This window comes from Drosophila mauritiana, chromosome 3L (assembly GCF_004382145.1).
Source record: "Drosophila mauritiana strain mau12 chromosome 3L, ASM438214v1, whole genome shotgun sequence".
Lineage (NCBI taxonomy): Eukaryota > Metazoa > Arthropoda > Insecta > Diptera > Drosophilidae > Drosophila > Drosophila mauritiana.
The window spans coordinates 1,677,479-1,700,081 of record NC_046669.1 but is presented as its reverse complement, the minus strand read 5'-3'; the positions used below and the strand labels follow the sequence as shown (position 1 = coordinate 1,700,081).

At 53.0% G+C, this 22,603-nt stretch overlaps 4 protein-coding genes and 1 long non-coding RNA gene across 6 annotated transcripts; 3 read left to right on the top strand and 2 right to left on the bottom strand.

The window, feature by feature from the left end:
• Nucleotides 1-77: 77 nt before the first annotated feature.
• LOC117139098 (ankyrin-3) lies at nucleotides 78-3,060 on the top strand. Its single transcript, XM_033301226.1, has 4 exons — nucleotides 78-1,226; nucleotides 1,300-1,632; nucleotides 1,684-1,787; nucleotides 1,841-3,060. The coding sequence occupies exons 1-4, from the start codon at nucleotides 416-418 to the stop codon at nucleotides 2,606-2,608; spliced, it is 2,016 nt and encodes a 671-aa protein (XP_033157117.1). The 5' UTR covers nucleotides 78-415; the 3' UTR covers nucleotides 2,609-3,060.
• Nucleotides 3,061-3,157: 97 nt separating this feature from the next.
• On the top strand, nucleotides 3,158-15,988 carry LOC117139095 (dynein heavy chain 12, axonemal). Its single transcript, XM_033301223.1, has 9 exons — nucleotides 3,158-5,621; nucleotides 5,691-5,871; nucleotides 5,929-8,598; nucleotides 8,657-8,971; nucleotides 9,033-9,275; nucleotides 9,332-10,420; nucleotides 10,483-14,260; nucleotides 14,324-14,643; nucleotides 14,716-15,988. The coding sequence occupies exons 1-9, from the start codon at nucleotides 3,553-3,555 to the stop codon at nucleotides 15,943-15,945; spliced, it is 11,895 nt and encodes a 3,964-aa protein (XP_033157114.1). The 5' UTR covers nucleotides 3,158-3,552; the 3' UTR covers nucleotides 15,946-15,988.
• Nucleotides 15,989-15,990: 2 nt separating this feature from the next.
• Nucleotides 15,991-18,972, bottom strand: LOC117139096 (DDB1- and CUL4-associated factor 8). Of its 2 annotated transcripts, none has more exons than XM_033301224.1 (6): nucleotides 18,631-18,972; nucleotides 17,991-18,555; nucleotides 17,049-17,888; nucleotides 16,846-16,988; nucleotides 16,547-16,787; nucleotides 15,991-16,479 (listed from the first exon to the last, which is right to left on the bottom strand). In XM_033301224.1, exons 1-6 carry the CDS (start codon nucleotides 18,738-18,740, stop codon nucleotides 16,165-16,167), a joined length of 2,214 nt encoding a protein of 737 aa, XP_033157115.1. In that variant the 5' UTR covers nucleotides 18,741-18,972; the 3' UTR covers nucleotides 15,991-16,164. The 2 variants fall into 2 exon arrangements, with proteins under 2 accessions (XP_033157115.1, XP_033157116.1); XM_033301225.1 differs by having other exon boundaries at nucleotides 17,049-17,873; nucleotides 18,631-18,970.
• Nucleotides 18,973-19,471: 499 nt separating this feature from the next.
• On the top strand, nucleotides 19,472-22,597 carry LOC117139346 (probable chitinase 2). The gene is made up of 5 exons (XM_033301596.1): nucleotides 19,472-19,568; nucleotides 20,814-20,925; nucleotides 20,997-21,161; nucleotides 21,219-21,724; nucleotides 21,826-22,597. Exons 2-5 carry the CDS (start codon nucleotides 20,832-20,834, stop codon nucleotides 22,501-22,503), a joined length of 1,443 nt encoding a protein of 480 aa, XP_033157487.1. The 5' UTR covers nucleotides 19,472-19,568; nucleotides 20,814-20,831; the 3' UTR covers nucleotides 22,504-22,597.
• Nucleotides 19,620-20,709, bottom strand: LOC117139347. The gene is made up of 2 exons (XR_004459360.1): nucleotides 20,568-20,709; nucleotides 19,620-20,491 (listed from the first exon to the last, which is right to left on the bottom strand). It is a non-coding gene; the product is annotated as an uncharacterized LOC117139347 (long non-coding RNA).
• Nucleotides 22,598-22,603: the final 6 nt, after the last annotated feature.

Here is a 22,603-nt window from a genome sequence, read left to right as displayed (position 1 = left end):
CTTTCGCGCTTTTTTAGAATTTGATATCCTTCTATCGATTAACGATACCATGTTCAACCAACTGATATCGATTGCCGATAGGCCCTCAGAAATCCTATACTATAATATACTTTATTTAATCCCAAAGTGTTTTTTGATTGTGATAAATTTGAAATGCCCGGATGCGCTGAATCTAGCCTAAAAACGAGCCACCGGGATGTGGGATTCTGTGACTGAAGCCATCGGAGCAGCCTTTCTCCTTCCAGCCGTCGTTCAGTGCTGATCTGGGCGGTTGTTTCAGGGCTCGTATTGATTTTTACGGTTTCGGAAGTGATACGCACTTCGCCTTCTAGCGATCTTCCACGGAAACTGCGTCGCAGGAGATATTAGCATGTCTGTGCAGTGCTAGACGGACGAAAAGGGAGAAGCCAGAGCAATGGGCGGCTCCGTGAGCCAGGTTTTCCGCTCCGGATCCGCACTCCTCTCGCATCGCGACGGGAAACTGTCCAAGGCCACCGAGGAAACCATACAGACGCTGTTTGACATCCTGCGCGCCAATCCGAAGGTTTCCCTGCAGACCCTCGAGAGCCTGCTCATCCAGATCCCAAAGAACGAGAACATCCTGGCCATGCATGATGACTATGGCTACAACATCCTGCAGCGCAGCGTCGGCCTCAACCACATCGATCTCACTAAATGGCTGCTGCATCGCCACCGCCCGGACGTTAACCGCTCGCCCTGCTCCCTGCCCCTGCACATCGCCACCCTGCGTGGCTACGAGGAGTGCGTGGAGTTGTTGCTTCGCCATGGCGCACGCATCGACGTGGACACTCGGATGTGTTTTCCTGGCGCCCACACGAGAAATTGCGAGGAGAGTGGCAAATGGCACAACAACGTGGACGACGTCAGCGAGCGGCTAAACACAAAGCTACAGAACGCGCTCTTCTACGCAATCGACGGAGATCAGTACAATGTTCTAAGCCTGCTCACCCAAAAGATGGAGGAGCCGTGGATCCCCTTCCGCGTGAAGAAGCCCCTGCTGCACTTGGCCTGCGAACGCGGCGCCTGGAATTGCGTCCAGCAACTAGTGGTCACCCGTTCGGAGGAAATCAATCTTATCATGGACGAGTATTACCCGATTCACCATGCCGTGCTTCATGATGGTCGCTTTCTTGAGCTACTCATTCATCAGGGTGCAATTACAACGGTACGAACCTGCACCCAACAGATGACACTGCTGCATGTGGGTGAGTTCGTATTCCCTGAACAGAGAGATTTTGATGCAGACGTTTTAATAACAATGGTTCTTTTTTTTTTTAGTTATTTTTGCTGCTCGTAAATCTGCTGAAGACACTTTGACCACTCTTCGCATTCTGCTGGAACGAGGATGCAAAGAGCTAATCAACGCACCAGACTCGTTGGGAAACACTCCATTGCACGCCCTGATAGTGCGCTATGCCCTGGAGGAAGCCCGGTACGGATACGACAAGTGGAGCAAGTGGGATGTGTTGCACCTAGTTCGATTTCTGCTGCAGAACGGGGCCAAGCAATCGATTAACCAAGCGGGGAACAGTGCCATGGCCTGTGTGTTTCGACACCTGCGAGACTGGGAAGTCTGCTACGAACTGCTCAGCATGCTTATCAAGGAGAATGGTTGGTTAATCAGTTATATTCCAGCAGTTTACATAATGCCGCATTTTTCAGGAGACCCCAACATCGTCGGGAGGGATGGCTCTGTGCCCATTATGGTTCTGCTAGTGCCATTAATTAATAAGGATCACCTGCATCATTTCACGCACTCCATGAAGGTCTGTGTCTTACACTACATTTTATTTACGCCAAAGCTAATCCCTTGTTTCAGGTCTGCTATCTGAACTGCATCCGCATGCTGCTGCAGCACGGAGCGAATCCCAATTGCTCCTACCGCGCTAACCTTAAACCACTGCACGTGCTCGTGTTTACGGTTAGCGAGAACTTTACGCTTAATTGTGATGCTCAAAAGCGCACAAACTTCGACTTCATCAAGAACATCCTACTGATGCTGCTTCAGCACGGCCTGGACTGCAATAAGACATATCAGCACATTCTGCAGGCGGTGATGGACATGGTGCATAACGTGCGCACCTGCCACGACATGGAGTGCGTCTACGAGCTGACTCTGACGCTAATCCAGTACGGGGCTGACCCCAACATAGTGCTCAGCGGAAAGACCACCCCCGGCACCGCCATCTTCTCCAACGAGCTGGCAACTTTTCGCAGTTCGTTTCGCACCAACTCGTGCTACCTGCTTTTCTACTACATCATCCTGATCACGAAGAAGGAGTTCATCCTGAACGATCCGAACGCGACGTATACACGCGTCATCCACCTCTTCTACCTGACCATGCACCACGAGCCGCTCTTCAATTGCCTCAAGTCCCTGCACAACTTTTACGTGGCACAGGTGCCCAGTAAGAAGACGGAGCAGCTGATAGCCCTGATCTCGTCCCTCTACCGTCGGCCGCGCAGTCTGAAGCAGCTATCCCGCTGGGCCATCTATGAGGCGATGAACCGCAAGCTGGCCCAAAACATCAACTGCCTGAACCTGCCTGGCCCGCTCAAAGACTACGTCCTGCAGTTCGAAAGGTAGCGAGTGGAGCGGCCGAAGGACCAATGAATCCCAACCGCAGCGAACTAGAGTCAATCACTACTGTTGCCCCTAGGCTATGTAATGTTTAATATGCATATTCGCCTACCCCAGTAGGTATGTAGGTACGCAATAATTACGAACTATCAGGCCTGTTCTGGGTCGGCCCATCGTAGCTTAACGATCAGTTCTGAAATGACTGAATTTACTTTGATATCGAAAGCGAATAGTTATGTATAGTTTTTGTTATAACACCTAATTAGATCGCTAAATTCTCTTGATTTAGGGCCAAAGGAGATACGCTTGAACAGAAGCAGTTGCGTATGAGATATGAAAACGTTTTTAAAGTACCTAGACACAACATGAAACTCACACAAGAAGCCAATTTAAATAATGTCAAATCAAACACGTGCAATTTCTTTGATACGAATATATTGAAACTATTGTGGGAGAGACACGCTCATCTATGTTTTGTAATTCTATACGTACAACTGTAATGCGCTTTACACTATAAAAGCACATCCCGCCCCTGCACCCAACGGCCCCTCAACCCCGTTTCCAGTCCCTCATTCTGCGAAGTTATAGTAGGACATAAACTTAAGGCTGTTTTTTGACGAACATTTCGGGTGTTTTAGAATTTTGTATATTCGATAGCAATCGGAGGAGCGAGACGTTATGTAATTATTATTGTAACTATTATTATTGTTGCTAAACTGTTGTTAATCTCTGTATCTATAATGTCATTTTCAATCGAATTGATAACGCTATCGATCAATAAATAAACATAAACTTTAACACCTGTGGGTAGTTGTCCTCCAAGGTCGTCGAACCGGAAGTCATCCCCCGGAAACGAACAAACAAACACAAGTCGCCTTAGCAACAATAACTATCGGAGAATTAAATCCGATTCCTTGCATTTTGATATCCCAACCAAAGAAGGCTCGACCATGTACACCAAGAAGCTGGAGCGGATGCACCGCCCGGCCTCGGACATCACCAAGTACGACAATGAGCCGTACATGAAGAACCCGCTGCTTAAGTTCCGGATCAGCGAGGTACACGAGCGCCGGCACTATCAGTTCCTTAAGCAAAAGGCGGCGGATGTCAAGGTGCGGGTCGCCCGGCAGCAGTGGCAGCCGGAGCCAGACATGCGTCTCCTGCCCCAATCCCACTACGAGGACAACCTACGCCGGGAGGTGAGGAAGATTGTGGTTCCTCCTATGCTGCGACGCACGGAGGCCAAGATTCTGAGCTTCGCCTCGGAGCGCCTGAAGAACAAGTACCCGGAGCTGGTGCAGGCCTACATGCACGACGTCCACGAGGAGTTCAACCGACTTATGAAGGTCTACAGCATGAAGAACATCCTGCGCCATCCTGAGTTCTCCGACGAGGATCCGGCCCAGTTTGAACTGCCCCGTCCTGACATCGGCTTTCGGCGACCAGGTCGCACACAGAACTACAGCAACTTCCTGGAGAACCGGCGACGCATAGCCCAGAAGCTACTGATCTTGCAGCTCCCGCTTAGAGCCATCCTCAACATATCCGTCGGAGAACTGCCAAGATTGGCCTGTATCTTCAACTACGTCTTGGCCACTGGCGCCATGCAGCAACAGTTGGGACTGGGAGGTCGGGAGGCGTTGTCCTACAAGTTTTACCACAAGTACATCCAGAACCAACTGGACAAGGTGAACACCTTTCTGAGGTGGACCTGGTACCCAAAGATTGTGCAGGTGCTGCGCAAGCTTATGCGCAAGCGGGTGATGCCGATGAGCACATGGAAGCGGTCCTGGAACGCCATGGAAGCTCTAATGAACCGCGAGATGACCAACATGAAGATCCGCACCTTCGAGGAAATGTATCGGATGTGCAGTCACCCGCGCACAATGCCCATGATGCGCATGTCACTGGAGTGGTCCGAGTTCTCCAGTGATCTGGACACGCGGCCCAATGCCTGGTCCATCTTGCGCACCTTCGCCGAGATCGCTACTGAGATCTCGATGGTGGGCTACCGCATGGAGCCACTGCAGCCGCAGGTGCAGACACTCACATCGATGGCTGCGTACGCGAAGGTGAACGATTACCTAAAGATCGAGATGAATGAAAACTTTCTAAAGGACGTGATAGACAAGGTTCAGAACATTATCCTTCGCACTTACCAGGAGGTAATTCAGTACGTCGAGGGCTTCCGGGACAAGTACTATGCGTTGTACTCCTGGCAGGAGCGAGATGCCCTCAACCAGTTTCTGTCCGAGCCGCACGAGTTTGAGGAGTACTTTGCCCGAATCGACATGTACTACGGATTCATTCAAATGCTGCGAAGCGAGCCCGCAACCGAGTACTTCGTGATGGCCGTTATACACAACGAGCCGGCCATATTTGGCCTCCGCACCCTGGCCGAGAATCTGATCCACGAGATCACCACAATCATCATTCGGGAGCACATTAAGGCCGAGGTGGACATATGTGACGAGTTCGAGAAGATCAAGTACCGGGCCCTGGAGATCCCGAAATCAACCGAGGAGCTGCTCGAGAGTGCTGAGTACATGATCCACGTGAAGAAAGACAAGATCGCCGAGCTGACTGACCGCATCCAATACTGCCTGCAAGTGGGAACCAATATTGTGGAGCTGACTGAAATGTCCAAATACCACTTTGACCTGACCATCAAGACCATCAATTGGATCAAGGACATCAACGACATCTGCGACTATAATGCCTCACAGCAGGAGCAGTTCAAGTTTACGTTCGAGGAGCACCTGCAGGAGGTCATTAAGAAGCTAAACTCCGACATTGATGAGCTGCTGCCCAAGTTGGCCGTCATTGATGACATGAGTCGACCGGACAAGTTCCGCGACAGCTACATCATTTTGCAGAACTTCATAGACCAGCTGAAGACCTTTGACGACTACGTGGCGTGGATCAACAAGGAGGAGAAGCTCTTCAAGGTCGCCCTGACCGAGTATCCCAAGCTGGATATCATCAAAACGTTTGTTTACCCCTTTGCCGAGCTTATGAAGTAAGTGATATATCTTTAAGGAACAACCAATGATCTCATTTATAAACTTGGAACCGTTTCCATCTGTAGATGCTGCATTGAATGGCAGCGTTACTTGAGCGTGTGGAACGACGGACCCTTCGAGTACCTGGAGCCGCAGTTCGTGGAGCGAACTACAGATGACTACCTCAAGGAGTTCCAGAAGAACCAGAAGTACTACAGGGTCAAGATCAAGCAGGATCTAATCGACAATCCCGTCTGCAAATTCAAGGTGAGACCACTGGTTGACCACTGACCATTTTGTGATACCACATTGACTTTCCTGCAGGGTCAAACTGAAGATCCAGATCCGGCTAAGCACCCAGTGCCCCTGCGACTGTGCACCTCGATGATACAGTCAATCAAAGACTTCACCACTGGTGTGTTTATAGTGAACACCATGTGTAATCCTGCTCTGCGCAAGCGGCACTGGAAGGAGATGTCAGAAATTGCGGGATTCGACGTAACACCCGATGCAGGGACCACACTACGCAAGATCCTCAACTCTGGCCTGGACCCGATCCTCGACCAGTTTGAAATCATCAGCATCGGAGCCAACAAAGAGCTGCAGCTGTGGAACGCCCTGCAGGCTATGATCAAGGAGTGGGAGACCAGGGTATTTCCCTATGGTCCCTACAAGGAGACGGGCGTGCAGATCCTCAGCAGCTTGGATGACATTCAGGCCCTGCTGGATGACCACATTCTCAAGACGCTTGTCATGCGCGGATCGGCATTCATGAAGCCCTGCGAGGAGGAGGTGCGGGCGTGGTATGAGAAGATCATGCGCGTTAATGAAACACTGGACCAGTGGGGCAAGGTGCAGGCCAACTATCTGTACCTATTGCCCATCTTCTCCTCGAAGGACATCGTGGCCCAGATGCCGGAGGAGGGTCGTCTCTTCGTCATTGTGGAGCAGACATATACCAGGAACATGGGCTTGGTCCTCCGACAACCGCTGGTGATGGAAACAGCTCCAGTTTCGGGTCTGCTGGAGTCCTTGCAGAAGGCCAATGAATTGCTGGAGGACATCGCCACCGGCGTGAGTAACTACCTGGAGAAGAAGCGTCTCTACTTCCCGCGCTTCTTCTTTCTGGCCAACGATGAAATGCTGGAGATTCTCTCAGAGACCAAAGATCCGCTGCGCGTTCTTCCCCATTTGAGCAAGTGCTTTGAGGGCATCAATAGCCTGGAGTTCGATGCGGCCAAGAACGTGCTGGCCATGATCAGCAGTGATAAGGAAACGATTGAGTTCATTGAGCAGGTGTCCACAGCGGCGGCAGGAGGAAGTGTAGAGAAGTGGCTCATCGGGGTGGAGGACGAGATGCTCAAGGCAGTGCGCTACCAGAACGAGCTATCCTTTGCCCACTATCCGAAGGTGAAGCGGCACGAGTGGGTTCTGGAGTGGCCACAGATGACGGTGCTGGCCATCTCGCAGGTGTACTGGGCATCCCGTGTCCACGGATGCCTGCGCCGGACATTTGGCGGGAATATGACCATTATGATGAACTTCTTCCAAGAGCTGTCCAAGGAGCTGAACGACATTGTGACCCTGGTGCGCTCGCCAAAGATTAGCAACCTTAACCGGATCACCATTAAGTCCCTGATCGTGATCGATGTCCACGCCAAGGACGTTTCCGAGGATCTCATCAAGAACAAGGTCAGCAGTGAGTTCGACTTCCAGTGGCTGGCCCAGATGCGATACTACTGGGAGGACGACAAGACCTGGGTAAGAATCATCAACGCCACTGTGCCCTTTGCCAACGAGTATCTGGGCAACTCGGATCGCCTGGTGATCACCCCACTGACCGATCGCTGCTACCGCACCCTGGTTGGAGCCTATCAACTGCATCTGAACGGAGCTCCGGAGGGACCTGCTGGAACGGGAAAAACGGAGACCACCAAGGATCTGGCCAAGGCTCTGGCCGTGCAGTGCAAGGTGTTCAATTGCTCCGACGGTCTGGACTACAAGGCGATGGGCAAGTTCTTCAAAGGATTGGCTTCGTGCGGTGCCTGGGCGTGCTTCGACGAGTTCAACCGAATTGAGCTGGAGGTGCTGTCCGTGGTGGCGCAACAGATCCTGCTCATCATTCAAGCTGTTCGCAGCAACGCCACCAAGTTCATGTTCGAAGGTACGGAGCTGACCCTCAACCCTGCCTGCTACGTCTGCATCACCATGAATCCCGGCTATGCCGGCCGATCCGAGTTGCCGGATAATTTGAAAGTGCTCTTCCGTTCTGTGGCCATGATGGTGCCGGATTACGCCATGATCGGAGAGATCTCTCTCTACTCGTACGGCTTCGTGGATGCCCGCAAGCTGGCCGTCAAGATTGTGACCACCTACCGACTGTGTTCGGAGCAGTTGTCCAGCCAGAATCACTACGATTACGGCATGCGAGCCGTGAAAACGGTGCTCTCCGCCTGCGGCAACATCAAGAAACAATATCCGGACGAGGTGGAGGACATCCTGTTGCTGCGAAGCTTGATCGACGTGAACCTGCCCAAATTCCTCTCCTTCGATGTTCCCCTCTTCGAGGGCATCATCTCGGACATATTCCCGGGCATCAAGTTGCCACACATCGATTACTCCCTGGTGGAGACCGAGTTCAAGCGCGTCTGCTTGGAGGAGGTCCTGGAGCCCGCACCCAGCTTTCTTCTCAAGGTCATCCAGACGTACGAAATGATTATCGTGCGGCACGGATTCATGCTGGTGGGCGAACCTCTGGCGGGCAAGTCGAAGACCCTGCAGGTCCTCGCAAAAGTCCTGTCCGCGCTGAAGATCAAGGCGCCACACAAGAGCAACTACTTTCAGCACGTTCAAATGGGCATAATGAACCCGAAGTCCATTACCATGAACCAGCTATACGGCTCCTTCGATCCGATCTCGTACGAGTGGACCGATGGCCTGGTGGCAAAGATCTTCCGCGACTTTGCCATGACGCCCACGCCGGACAGGAAGTGGGTGAGTCCTTTAAATAACCGTTCCATCTGCAATTGAAGCAAATTCCATACCATTGCAGGTCATCTTCGACGGACCCGTGGATGCCGTTTGGATTGAGAACATGAACACGGTGCTGGACGACAACAAAAAGCTGTGCCTGACCAGCGGCGAGGTGATCACCATGAGCAACGAGATGTCGATGGTGTTCGAGGTAATGGACCTGGCGCAGGCCTCGCCAGCCACCGTTTCCCGCTGTGGCATGATCTACATGGAGCCTTCGACGCTCGGCTGGCGCGCCTTTGCCAAAACCTGGCTCAAGAAGGCCGATCCTCGATGGGCGGATGAGGAGGGCGTGCCCTACGTAATGGCCCTGATGCAGTGGCTTCTCCCTCCCGTAAGAACTTCTTCTCAGCCTACGAAGCTCACCTCCTGACCAAGGTTCCATTCAATTCCAGTGCCAGACCTTTGTACGGCGGTTCTGCAGCCAGTTTATCAAACCTGGAGAGTTCAACTGCATGCTGACCACCTTTGACCTGTTCGACATGCAGATCGCGGAGGCGATCGAGGAGAACCCGGAGGACTACCAGAAGTATCTCCAGACCTACTTCCAGGCGGCCATATTATTCGCTCTGATTTGGGGAGTGGGTGGAGTGCTAGACACCGCTTCCCGGGAGAAGTTCGACGTGTTCTTGAAAAAGGTATGGGCACTGCAAATCAACTTAGTTACCTGGGTACATCGAATGTTACTCCCTAGCTTTGGGACACTGATCCTCCGCCCCCGGAACCGCTGGGCAAGATGGAGATCACTCCCCCCACAGAGGGTCTGCTGGTGGACTACGTGTTCCTGTACAAGCAGCGTGGAGCCTGGCGGTACTGGCCGGATCTCGCCAAGCGTATGGACGTCGAGGAGACCAAGACAGGTGTGATAGTGCCAACAGTGGACACCGCTCGCTACATTCACCTGCTGAAGATGCACGTGGAGCACAAGAAAAGAATGCTGCTCGTTGGACCAACGGGCACAGGCAAGACGGTCTATGTGCAGAACTACCTGATGAACAAGCTGGACAAGGAGGTGTTCGAGACGGGATTTATCACCTTCACGGTAATGATCTCGGCTAACCAGTGCCAGGATCTGCTCATATCCAAGCTGCAGAAGTGGAAGCGGGGCATCTACGGTCCGCCAAAGGGAATGCAGAGTGTGCTCTTCGTAGACGACATGAACATGCCGGTTAAGGAGGTTTATGGTGCCCAGCCGCCACTGGAGCTGCTGCGCCAATTCTTCGACTATGGCCATGTGTATGACCTTAAGGACAGCTCCAAGGTCTACATCCACAATGTCCTGATCATGGCCGCATGTGGCCTGCCCGGCGGCAGTCGCCAGGACGTCTATGCTCGCTTCCTCAACCACTTCAACGTGTATTCCATTAACACCTTTAGTGACGACAGTATGTTCCGCATATTCCTGAACGTCGCGCTGAATGGCTTCCGACGCGCTGGCCACGGACAGGATGTGTTCGTGGTGACCAACCAGATTGTGAGCGCCACGCAGAGCATCTACAAGAGCGTGCAGTCGGAGATCAGGGCCACGCCATCGAAGTCGCACTACATATTCAATCTGCGAGACATTTCACGCGTGGTGACCGGATGCACCCTGGTGCGGAAAGAGTCGGTGACGGACAAGAAGATCTTCGTGCGCGTCTGGTACCACGAGGCGATGCGCGTCTTCTACGACCGTCTGGTGGACGACGTGGATCGCAAGTGGATGTTCGAGAAGCTCAACGAGTGCCTCAAGGCAAATTTCAAGGATAAGGTGGAGACGATCTTCGATAGGTACTGCGTTCAGGTAAGTCCGATTGGATTAGTCTTTGAGTTGATATAGACCTCCTAGAATCCATGACCATTCAGGGCCCTGACGAAGCGGTGTTCACCATGGAGGCGGCCAGCAACATCTTGTTCGGCGTCTACTTCGACGAGGACAGCGTGCCGGATGAGCGGCGCTACGAGGAGGTGCCCAGCGTGGAGGTGTTTCTGAACCTGGCTCTCACCAGCCTGGACGATTACAACTCGACGCGACGCAACAAAATGGACATTACCTTGTTCACCTTTGCTCTGCAGCATTTGAACCGCATATGCCGCATCATCTCCATCCAGGGAGCCAGTGCTCTGATCATAGGATTGGGCGGATCCGGGCGCCAGTCCCTGACCAAGCTGGCGACCAATATGGTGCAGACTTCGTTCTTCCAGCCGGAAATCACCAAAAACTACGGGGCCAACGACTGGCATGACGACATCAAGGCGATCTTAAAGGAGGCGGGCGGAATGAACAAGCACACCACGTTTTTGATTACCGAGAACCAGATCAAGATGGAGCTATTCCTGCAGGACATTGACTGCCTGCTGAACCAGGGCGAGGTGCCCAACATCTTCCCTATCGACGAAAAGCAGGAGGTCCTGGAAATGGTGCGTCTGGCTGCCCAGGGAGGCAATCGCAACATCGACGTCTCCGCCTTGCAGGTCTTCTCCTTCTTTGTGGATCGCTGCAAGCAGAAGCTGCACATGATCCTCAGTTTCTCGCCCATCGGAGACGCTCTCAGGACACGGGTGCGCCTTTATCCCTCGCTGGTTAACTGCTGCACCATCGACTGGTACGACAGCTGGCCCGAGGAGGCCCTGCAGATGATTGCTAAAATGTCGCTGGTTGATGTCAACGTGCCCAGTGAGGACATCAAGCTGGCCATCATGGACACCTGCCAGTACTTCCATACGACGGCTGCACGGTCTACGCGCGCCTTCTGTCAGATGACGGGTCGCCACATCTACCAGACGAACGCCTCCTTCATCGAGCTGATCCGCTCCTTCCAGACGCTCATCGAGCGCAAGCAGAGTGAGACCATGTTGGCCAAGATGCGTTACATTGGAGGTTTGGATACACTGGCCCAGGCAGCCGCCGCCATCTCCATCATGCAAAGGGATCTTAATGCGCTGCAACCCAAGCTGGTGGCCCTGGCCGAATCATCCCGAAAGATGATGCTGGAGATCAACAAGGAGACGCTAGCCGCCAGCGCTGCCGCCGAGCAGGTGAAGCGAGACGAAGAAGTGGCATCCGTGCAGGCCGAGGCTGCTCAGGTTCTAAAGCAGGACTGCGAACGGGATCTGGCCAAGGCCATTCCCGTCCTGGAAGATGCCCTGGCTGCATTGAACACTCTTAAGCCGGCGGACATCACACTGGTCAAGTCGATGAAGAATCCGCCGCCCGTGATTAAGCTAGTAATGGCCGCCGTCTGTGTGATCAAGGGAATTCCCGCCGAGCGCATTCCGGATCCAGCCTCTGGAAAAATGGTCCTAGACTTCTGGGGACCGAGTAAGCGTCTTCTTGGCGAGATGAACTTCCTTCCGGGCCTCAAGGAGTTCGACAAGGACAATATTCCGACAGAAATCGTTAAGCGTATCCGCAAGGAGTTCATCCCCAACAAGGACTTTGATCCACAGGTGGTGGCCAAGGCCTCGAGTGCCGCCAAGGGCCTGTGCCAGTGGATCATTGCCATGATGATGTACGACGAGGTGGCAAAGGTGGTGGCTCCCAAAAAGGCCAAGCTGGCCGGGGCCGAGAAAGAGTACGCCGACACTATGGAGTTCCTGGCACAAAAGCGTGCGTTAGCCTTGGCTCTGGAGGAAAAGGTGGCCCTGCTGAACATCGAACTAGACAAGGCCAACGCAGAGATGCAAAAGACAGAGGAGCACGCCGAGAACTGTCGCAACAAGCTGCTCCGGGCGGAGGCTCTCATTGGTGGACTGGGTGGGGAGAAGTCACGATGGAACAAGGCTGCGGAGGATCTGCAGGAGTTGTACGACCACCTGCCTGGGGATGTGCTCATCTCCTGCGGTATTATTGCCTACCTCTCCGCCGTGAATCTTCAGTACCGCTCCGAGTGCGTAAAGGATTGGTTCAAGAAGGTCACGGACCTAAAGATTCCCTGCTCCTCCCATTACTCCATCACGGATGTGCTCGGATTGGAGGTGACCATCCAGAACTGGCAGCTGGACGGACTGCCCAACGACGAGTTCTCCAGCGAGAACGCCATCATCTCGGCCAACTCCAGCAGATACAGCTTGTTTATCGATCCGCAGGCACAGGCCAACAACTGGTTGAAGAACATGGAGCGAAAGAACCGGCTGAACTGCGTCAAGTTCAACCAGAGCAACTATATGAAGGTGATCGCAGAGGCGCTGGAGTACGGAACACCCGTTATAATAGAGAACGTGCAGGAGGAGCTGGAGGTGCCGCTCGATCCCATCCTGATGCGCCAGACCTTCGTTCAGGGCGGGATCAAGCACATCAGCTTGGGTGAGGCTGTGGTGCCTGTTAATCCGAACTTCCGCCTGTACATGACCTGCAATCTGCGCAATCCGCACTTTCTGCCGGAGACCTTCAACAAGGTGACCGTCATCAACTTTGCTCTCACCCAGAATGCGCTGATGGATCAGCTCCTCAGCATTGTGGTGGCCAAGGAGCGGCCGGATCTGCAGGAGCTGCGCATCACGCTCACCACGGAGGCGGCGGCCAATAAAGGAGCTCTTCGAGATGCGGAGAACATGATTTTGAAAACCCTCAGTGCTGGTGGTGATATCCTGGAGAACGAGGCAGCAATACAGATCCTTGCCGACTCCAAGGGGCTGTCCAAGGACATCGTTGAAAAGCAGGAGGCAGCCAAGGAGACAGTGGCCAAGATCGAGGCCTTCCGGCTGAACTACAAGCCCGTGGCAGTCCACTCATCCATCCTCTATTACTCGATCACGGATCTTCCCAACATTGATCCCATGTACCAATTCTCACTCAACTGGTACATTAATCTCTACATGTACTCCATTGAGACGGCCAACAAGTCCAAGGATCTGCCGCGGCGCATCAAGTTCCTGGTGGATGGCTTCACTCGGAATCTCTACAATAACGTGTGCCGATCCATTTTCGAGAAGGACAAGCTGCTCTACTCCTTTATCCTCACTGCCCGCATCCTGCTGGGCACGGGTCAGGTGGAAATGCGCCACTTTGCCCACCTGGTCACCAATGCGAAGGAGTCCACGAACATACCTCCGAACCCGGATCCCAGCTGGATAACGGAGACCGTGTGGCTAAATGTGCTCCGTCTGGAGGAGCTCAAGGAGTTGCGTGGCATCGTGGACCACTTCAAGAGCCATCTGCATGCCTGGCAGGCGATCTACGACCACTCCTCCCCGGAGAAGCAACCATTGCCGCCACCTTGGCAGGATAAGACTACCGCCTTCGAGAAGATCATTGTGTTGAAGGCCCTGCGACCCGACTCTGTTTTCCTGGCGGTGCGGCTATTCATCGCCGAGAGTATCGGCGATCAGTATGTGACTCCGCCGGAGTTCGACATATCCAAGTCGTATGCTGACTCCACCGCTCTGACGCCGCTGGTGTTCATCCTCTCACCCGGAGCGGACCCACTGGGCTCCCTGCTGGCTTTCGCCGAGAAGATGGGCCAGGAGGAGACCTTTCAGAGCATTTCGCTGGGCCAGGGCCAGGGACCGATTGCCACGGCTCTGATCAAGAATGCTCAGGAGATGGGCTACTGGGTGTGCCTGCAGAACTGCCACTTGGCCGCTTCCTGGATGCCCTACCTGGAATATCTCTGGGAGAACATGGACACCTTTAACACCACGCGTAAGTGTCCTCCAATGCATATCTAAGCTATAGACTCCTAAATACCGAATGTCTTCATTGCAGCCAACTTCCGCATCTGGCTAACCGCCTATCCTACGCCACAGTTCCCGGTGACCATCCTGCAGAACGGCGTCAAAATGACCAACGAACCGCCGACCGGACTCAAGGAAAATCTGATGCGCTCTTACAACTCGGAGCCCATTAACGACTACGAGTTCTACACGGGCTGTGCCAAACAGGATCGCGCCTTCACACGGCTGCTCTACGGCATTTGCTTCTTCCATGCTGTTGTCCAGGAGCGGCGCAAGTACGGTCCACTGGGTTGGAACATAGCCTACGGATTTAACGAGTCCGATCTGCAGATCTCAGTGCTGCAGCTGAGCGTAAGTTTGATATGGATAATAATATTGTAGATATGTCTAGTGTATTTACATATGTCACCGTGCTCCCTTTAGATGCTGCTCAACCAGTATGACCACGTGCCCTACGACGCCATCTCGTATTTGACCAGCGAGTGCAACTACGGCGGCAGAGTCACGGACAACTGGGATCGCCGGCTAATCGTGACGATTTTGGCGGACTTTTGCAATGCCCAGGCGGTCTCCGACAATCGCTATAGGTTTGCCAGCGACGATCGCTACATCCTGCCCCGAAAGACGGAGCACCGCGAAATCTTGCGGTATCTGGACGAGAACCTTCCCTCGCTGGCGCCACCCGAGGTCTACGGCCTGCATGCCAACTCCGGCATAACAAGGGATCTGCAGACGACCAAGACGCTGCTCGACTCGATGATTCTTTTACTGGGAAGCGAGGCTGCGGGATCCGCCGGCGCAGGAGTTAGTGTTGAGCAGGTAATCCTGGACACACTCAAGCAAATCGAGCGCGAAATGCCGGCTGATATGGACATCGAGGCAGCGGCGGAGAAGTACCCAGTAGACTACAACGAGTCCATGAACACAGTGGTGGTGCAGGAGATGGAACGCTTTCTCAAGTTGCAGAAGGAGATCCGTACCACCTGTCGAGATTTGGCTATGGGAATCAAGGGCATCATCGTGATGACGCCCGACCTGGAAAACGTAATGACGGCTATGAAGTTCAACCGCATCCCGACCAAGTGGATGTCCAAGTCGTACCCATGCCTGAAGCCACTTGGCTCCTACGTCCAGGATCTGTACAAGCGTCTCAACTGGCTCCACGACTGGCATCATCACGGCAAGCCACCAACCTTCTGGCTGTCTGGATTCTTCTTCACGCAGGCCTTCCTCACGGGCGCCATGCAGAACTTTGCCCGAAAGTACAAAATCCCCATCGACACGCTGACCTTTGACTACGATGTGCTCAAGGTGGAGACAAAGACTTCGCCTCCGGACGACGGGGTGTACTGCAACGGACTGTACCTGGAGGGCGCTCGCTGGGAGTGGCGAGAGAACACGCTAGTAGAGCAGTTTCCCAAGGTGCTCATCTATGCCATGCCCGTGATCTTCTTCCGACCCGTCGGGCTCGTCGATGTCGTCGAGGGCTCCCGGTACCGCTGCCCGCTCTATAAGACCGCGGAGCGCAAGGGAACGCTGTCCACGACAGGTCACTCCACAAACTACGTGGTCCCTCTGCTGTTGAACACCCATGTCAAGGCATCCCACTGGGTCAAGCGGAGCGTGGCTCTCATCTGCCAGACCAGCGACTGAGCTCTATTGGCCCAAAAAAGTATTATAAAAGTTTTTGACGCGAAATTATTCTCAATGAGCATTTATTAAACCTTGTTTAAAAATAAAATATGCGCACTTATGTGTTACGGTTACAAATTCACAGCTTCAGAAACGCTTTCTAACGTAGTTATAATATCAAAAATTATATAATCGCCGAGGACGGCTTTCGAAGCTCGTCTACGGCTCCTCGGGGAGTGCTTACTGCGTGCGGCAGTGCAGCGTGTCCAGCGCAGCGTCCGCGGCTGCTCCCTCGTCATTTGCGTCGTCGGAGCTGTTGCTGTTGCGCCGGTGGAAGCTCGGGTTGGAAGCATTCGAGCCGTTGCTGGGACTGGAGCTGTTGTCCCGCACCCCTGTCCAAGACGTATGTCTCGGACCCAGATGCGATGCTCCTGAGCCCTGCAGGAAGCCGCGTATAAAGTACTGGAAATCGTTGATGTCGGGGGCAACACTGTCCACAAGGTTGCACCTGAAATTGCGCTGCAGCGTCTGCTTCAGTAAGTCCTCGGAGAGTTTCTGAGGAGAGTGGATTTCATTACATCTTCATACATTAAACTTGTACACATTTTTTCGTTGAACCTACCCTTTCAGGTCCCTGTGGTGTCCAGATCTTGACGTCGTGCTCTAGTCCAGAGGTGGCCAGCACCGGCATCCAGGGATGCGGTTCCAGACAGTTGACTACGCCGACGTGGTCGCCCTTCATGTAGTTGATAATCGCCTCCGTGTTTTTGTCCCAGAAGAATATATTCCCGCAGTCGCTGCCGCTTACTATATACTCCGATCTGGGTCCAAAGAAGTTCACACCCTTGATGGTGCGGCTGTTGCTATGGAAAAGAGGAGATGATAAATATCAGAACATTGGGGGAGGCATGGTGAACTTACATGTGACCCTTATAGCAGTGCAAGTAGTCGCCTTTGTTGTAGTTCTGACTGTCGAACAGGTAAATACCAGCATCGCTGTATGAGGCCAGGATTTCGCTGCCGCTGTGGTTGTACACAGCGCAAGTAATTTGCGTGATCTTGGCCTGGACACGACAAGAAAAAAGAGATTAGACTGCCTGGCCTGGGGCGCTGCACAAGCTTACTTCGAGCAAATTCCTAGGGGCCATCTGGTGGAGTGTCTTCTCTAGGTTGCGCTTGTCGTAGACGCGCAAAATGTCGTCGGATCCACTGACACAGAACTCGGGCGCATATGGATGATGTGCGATGCTGAATAGGCGCACCCGGCCACGCTCATTTTCGTCGTTGTACAAGCAACGCATCATCGTGGTGGCAGCGTTGCTGGCTCGCAAATCAAAGTGCTTAACAGCTGCATCCTCGCCGGCGCTCATCAGCTCGTGGCGGTTGTGCGGCACCAAGATGATCTTGTGAACGGACTCGCTGTGTGTGTACAGGCGGATGGGCTTTGTGACGCCTCCGGAGGGCGGAATGACGGACCGGCGCACCTGGCCATCACGGCTGGAGGACACGATGTCCAAGCAGCCGGCGCTGTCAATAAACTTTGTCTGGAATATGTTCATATTGTGGCCGGAACGAAAGCGGTGCAGCTGCTTTTCTTTCGCCCAATCCCAGACTACGATGGTGAGATCATCGGAGCCGGAGCAAATCAAGTCGCCGGCCCGATTGAAGTTTAGGGAGTTGACGCAGCCGTCGTGGACGTTTAGCGAACTGAGCTGCGTCATCTGTTCCACAACTTGGCGGGAACCGTAGTAGCCCTGGCCGAAGCTCGAAGCCGAAGTGTGGCCGCCACGCCAGTCAATCCGGTTGATTATGTTGTGCTCCCTTTGCAACAGCTCCTGATCGTAGTTCCAAGTGTATTTGGGCTTGCACTTGCACATCATCTGATTCACTGCGGAATTCACTTTCTCGCGGTCATCGTCGTCGATGTCCTCGTTGAACTCCACCTCGTCCTGCAAGTTCTCAACCTGTTAGCAAGGATTTATAAGGAGCTCAAATCATCCTTAAAAGCTTAATTTTCAACCTCAGAATCTACACTTCTTACCATCGCTTAATGCTTAACAACTTACCTCTGTGGTTGTTTCATCTTCACTGGAAAGTGAATAGGGCACCAAGTCGTCGTTGGAGGAACTGTTGTCAGCGGACTCGGCTATATGCGGATCAGCCGCATCATCGCTGTCCACTTCTGCGTGCTCGGTCTCCTCCTCCAGCTCTTGTTCTCGTGAATCGCTTGTGTCCGAGTAGGAGCCCACTAGCTCTATGCTGATACGGCGATAGGATCGCGTGGCTGGTATGTTGCGTGGATTAAAGCGGGGTGAACTGACTTCGGAAGCTTCACCTGTCGTCGGTGAAGTAGGTGGATAGTCTTCGCTGTCGCTGGGCTCGATGCCACCGGTGGCATCTGGCTCATTAGAAGCCAGCACGGTGGAGGCTGCTTCCGGGGATAATTGATACACTAGATTGGAGGAGCCTGCCTGTTCTGGATTCGGCAGCTCCTCAGGCCCAACTTTATTAGCACGATGTTCCTCGGACTGCTCGCTCTCATCCTGGAGCGAGCGCTCGCCGTTATTGTTGTTAGGGGCAATTGTGTCGAAGTCAATTGAAGGCTGGCTTGCGCCGACAGTGTTCTCCTCACTGGTTCCCCACGGGCAAAAAATCAATGGATTATTCAAGTCGCAGAGCTTGCTCAACTAAAGACACCACACTTACCCAATCTGCACCGCGTCTCCAGGCTCGCCATCGTTCTGGGAATCAGTGTTTCGCCTTTGGCGCTTGCAGGCGGATGCCGCTCCGTTCGCCACGGAATCCTCCACGTCCATCGCCGGTGGAGCACGTCTACAATCTCAGATCAGAATCTGCCTTCTTTCTCGCCCCGCTGGACTTTTCCTAATTTCCCGATTTTACGTTGTTTACGTTCAACTAGCAGAGATGGCACGTGCCTCACGCGCAAAATCCCGATTGACCGATAGCTGTGGCGCGACTTATCGGTCAGTTTGAAAGTCTGTGGATGGAGTATATTTGATTTGTGGGTTTAAAGTTTCAGCCTTGAAATACTCCCCACACGAGGCTTGGTGAAATGTAGAAATGCCTTGATTACAATTTAAGCTACATCAGAAAACTAACTCAAGGCATAGTAGATGTATTTTTTCTAGATTCTAGTACGGAAGTTGGAAACTCTTTTCCTTAGAGAAACTCGGATATAGAGTATCCAGATAAGCAAGAAATTGCACCAGCTATGTGACCCCCATATTTCATCACAGCATTTTTAACGTATACTATTAAATTATAGTTTTAAATATATTTATTTTCAGCAAGCATGCCAGGTCTCTTCAATGGAATTCACACATAGGAAGCCACCTCTTCGAACCTTTTTAGTTCGTTTCTCTTCGCTGTTGGCTTTATGCTGAGCACGACTTCTTCCCCGCTCCAACGCCTTGGCCTCTTGGATGACTTGGCAGAGAGTGGCATGTGGCTGGGCCGGTGGATCGGGTTCGGCATGAGCGGCTCCACAGAGCTGCGACGGAGCTGATTATATGCGCATGAGACCGAAGACGTCGAAGAGTCGAGTTCAGTTATTAGCGAGCTGGCTTCGAGGGCGGTGCTAAGAGTTTCGTGGTCGCTAAAGCGGAAAAACAACTCCAGATCGGGTAATGAAATGAAACATGGTGCGGAGAGCCAGCGGTATGAACTCGATACGCTGGGCACGTTGACGGTTCCACATATGTGCCCTATGTGCAGCTACTTACCAGGGAGCACAGTGAATGTACTTGTTTTTATGTCACCCGAGGGTTTCTCCGCTCGTGTGTGAGTGTGCCTGTGTGCTGCTTAAGTGGCTTCCCACTTCCTCTGCTGCGCATGCGCAGCCGCCAAGTGCGAAAATGGCCAGCAATCCATCTGGGAGCCCATCTCCGCCCCAAGTGATGTTTGTTCTCGGGTTCGCGGCCTGGTTTTTTTCCTCTACATTTCGATTTCGATTTCGTACCCGCGTTTTTTCGACTCGCCTCTAATCTCGTGATGAACGCCGAATTCCGGTTTGCCAGGGGCAAGCTGAGCAGCAAAATCCAATAAAAAAGAAGAAAAATAAATATGCATAAGTTTGGGGGGAAAAGCCGGAAAGTGAAACCGCTCTGAGCTTGTTTTTCCGCCCATTCCTCAGTGCGCACTTCCTATTTTCCAGCTCTCGCCACATTACCAACTCTTAAGTGCCTATTCATGCCGATCGTTATCAGACCAGAGATATCAAGGCTAGCTTGCTTCGCCTCGGGAAAGATAATAAAATACGCTCTGGAACTGCGGCAGCATGATTCACGGTTCTGGCCGATGCACCAAAATTCGCTGGCCAGCTTCTTAAGGGCACATCGGCGAAAGTTGAGAATCAGGTTGGACTACCCACTCGAATATGACTCGGACTGGAGGGAACAAAGCGGATTCTTTGATTACATTCGTCTTGATTTCGATTTCTGAAGTAAACGATCTGTGTGACTCACTGTGCATAGTTCTTCCACAAATGTCGAAAAACTTCAACGATTCGTTTAGCAAAACAAATAGTGCAGTGTAGTTTGTTTGGCCTCTAGAATACAAATCTATTATTATTATAAACCCAAACAACTAACGATTAGTTTGAGGCACAAAAGCTGAACGAATACCTGTAAATAATAAACTGCAGCTACCTTCTAGACCCAGACATTGACTTTGGAATGCCTGGCTTTTCTGACTACATGGGTCGCTTCTTGTGCCTTTCACTTTTTCCCGTTCAATTAAGACGCCAATTGAGCTGAATTGAAATTATAAATTGTCACAACAAAGTTGCACGCAAAGCACTTAACTCGATTCTTCATTCTTCACTCTCCATTCTCGATTCTTGATTCTTGATTCCGGTTCGTCTTCGCCAGAAAACCAAGCCGCAACAGATGACGCTGAGTGGGGAAGCACCGCAGCTGTGGCTGCTCCTCCTCCTGGCCTGCACTGCGGGCAGCTTGTGGGCTTCGGTGGCCGCCAGGACAGGTGAGTCTTACGCTCGGCTTAACCACAAAGGGGTGGCTCAACGCTGATTGTCATTCGTTTTCAATTCGCAGGACCCCTGCACGACAAGGTGGTGGTTTGCTACGTTTCCACATGGGCTGTTTACCGGCCGGAGCAGGGCGCCTATGCCATCGATAACTTCGACCCCAACCTGTGCACCCATGTGGTGTACGCCTTCGCGGGCCTGGACATCACCCAGGCAGCCATCAAGTCGCTGGGTGAGTTTCCGGTTCGATTTATGGCCATATGCAAATTGAAAACATTGGTGTTTGCAGATCCCTGGCAGGACCTAAAGGAGGAGTACGGCAAGGGTGGCTACGAGAAAATGACGGGTCTGAAGCGCAGCCATCCGCATCTGAAGGTCAGCCTGGCCATCGGCGGCTGGAACGAGGGATCGGCCAACTACTCCACCCTGGTGGCCAACAATCTGTTGCGCGGCAGGTTCGTCAAGCAGGTGTCCAGTTTCATACGCAAGTACAACTTCGACGGGCTGGATCTGGACTGGGAGTACCCCACGCAGCGGAAGGGCAAGCCTGCGGATCGCGAGAACTTCGTACTGCTGACCAAGGAGCTGCGCGAGGAGTTCGACGAGCACGGCCTGCTGCTGACCTCCGCCATCGGGGCCTCCAAGAAGGTCATCGACGAGGCCTACGATGTGCGGCAGATCTCGCGCTACCTGGACTACCTGCACATCATGTGCTACGACTATCACGGCAGCTGGGACCGCCGAGTGGGCTACAATGCTCCGCTCACGGCGCCCGCGGATGATCCGCTCAGTGTGGTGAGTGCACCTGGCTACGAATTCCTGGAATAAATGACCGATACCCTAGATTACGTAACTTAAAGAGGAACATCATTAACTCTTTTCATTTACTTTTACAGAAATTCTCCATAGACTACCTGCTGAAGCTGGGCGCCCCGCCGGAGAAGCTGGTGATGGGCCTGCCCTTCTACGGACGCACCTTCAAGACGTTGGCCAGCGGATTCCTGAACGACGTCAGCGAAGGCGTAGGCTTCAAGGGACCCTACACGCGGGAGGACGGCTTCCTGGGCTACAACGAGATCTGCCAAACACTGAGTAACCAGACCTCCGGATGGACGAGGGAGTGGGATCCGCAAACCAGCCAGGTGCTGGCCAAGTCCGAGCGGAACATCTTCACCCAGGAGATCAACGTGGTGACCTACGACAGCTCCCGCTCCATCGCCAACAAGGTGTTGTTCGCCATGTCCAAGCGGCTGGCGGGAGTGATGGTGTGGTCCGTGGACACGGACGACTTCCTGGGCAACTGCAAGCTGGACGAGGACACGTACGAGGACTTCCAGAAGGTGACTGCGGCGCCCAAGAGATCGAGCCAGAACTATCCCCTCCTGCGGACCATCAACGAGGCCACCATGCTGGCCGTGGACGAGCTGGCTGTGCCGGAGCCGCAGCCGGATGACTCCGAGAACGAGATCCCGCACGGCAGCATTGCGGATCGCAAGAATGCCGGCGCTTCTGTGGTCAGTCTGGGTCTCGGAATCACCGCTGTCTTCATGCTCCTGCACCGTATGGCCCAGTGAGGGATTGAGGGACTGCTCCGGTAGCCATAGTCTTAGAAACACATCACCTTGTTCACGTAGTCATTAAAGTCCAAATTGTATTTTTAAGATAAAACCTGGT

Bases quoted from the DNA above. Each gene is read 5' to 3' on its own strand.
- LOC117139098 (XM_033301226.1), top strand. From the start codon at position 416: ATGGGCGGCTCCGTGAGCCAGGTTTTCCGCTCCGGATCCGCACTCCTC. The intron at 1,227-1,299 runs GTGAGTTCGTAT...TTTTTTTTTTAG, and splicing joins GATGACACTGCTGCATGTGG to TTATTTTTGCTGCTCGTAAA. The intron at 1,633-1,683 runs GTTGGTTAATCA...CGCATTTTTCAG, and splicing joins CATGCTTATCAAGGAGAATG to GAGACCCCAACATCGTCGGG.
- LOC117139095 (XM_033301223.1), top strand. From the start codon at position 3,553: ATGTACACCAAGAAGCTGGAGCGGATGCACCGCCCGGCCTCGGACATC. The intron at 5,622-5,690 runs GTAAGTGATATA...TTCCATCTGTAG, and splicing joins CCCTTTGCCGAGCTTATGAA to ATGCTGCATTGAATGGCAGC. The intron at 9,276-9,331 runs GTATGGGCACTG...GTTACTCCCTAG, and splicing joins TCGACGTGTTCTTGAAAAAG to CTTTGGGACACTGATCCTCC.
- LOC117139096 (XM_033301224.1), bottom strand. From the start codon at position 18,740: ATGGACGTGGAGGATTCCGTGGCGAACGGAGCGGCATCCGCCTGCAAG. The intron at 16,788-16,845 runs GTAAGTTCACCA...TCTTTTCCATAG, and splicing joins CACTGCTATAAGGGTCACAT to CAACAGCCGCACCATCAAGG. The intron at 16,480-16,546 runs GTAGGTTCAACG...CACTCTCCTCAG, and splicing joins CACCACAGGGACCTGAAAGG to AAACTCTCCGAGGACTTACT.
- LOC117139346 (XM_033301596.1), top strand. From the start codon at position 20,832: ATGACGCTGAGTGGGGAAGCACCGCAGCTGTGGCTGCTCCTCCTCCTG. The intron at 20,926-20,996 runs GTGAGTCTTACG...TTCAATTCGCAG, and splicing joins TTCGGTGGCCGCCAGGACAG to GACCCCTGCACGACAAGGTG. The intron at 21,162-21,218 runs GTGAGTTTCCGG...TGGTGTTTGCAG, and splicing joins GGCAGCCATCAAGTCGCTGG to ATCCCTGGCAGGACCTAAAG.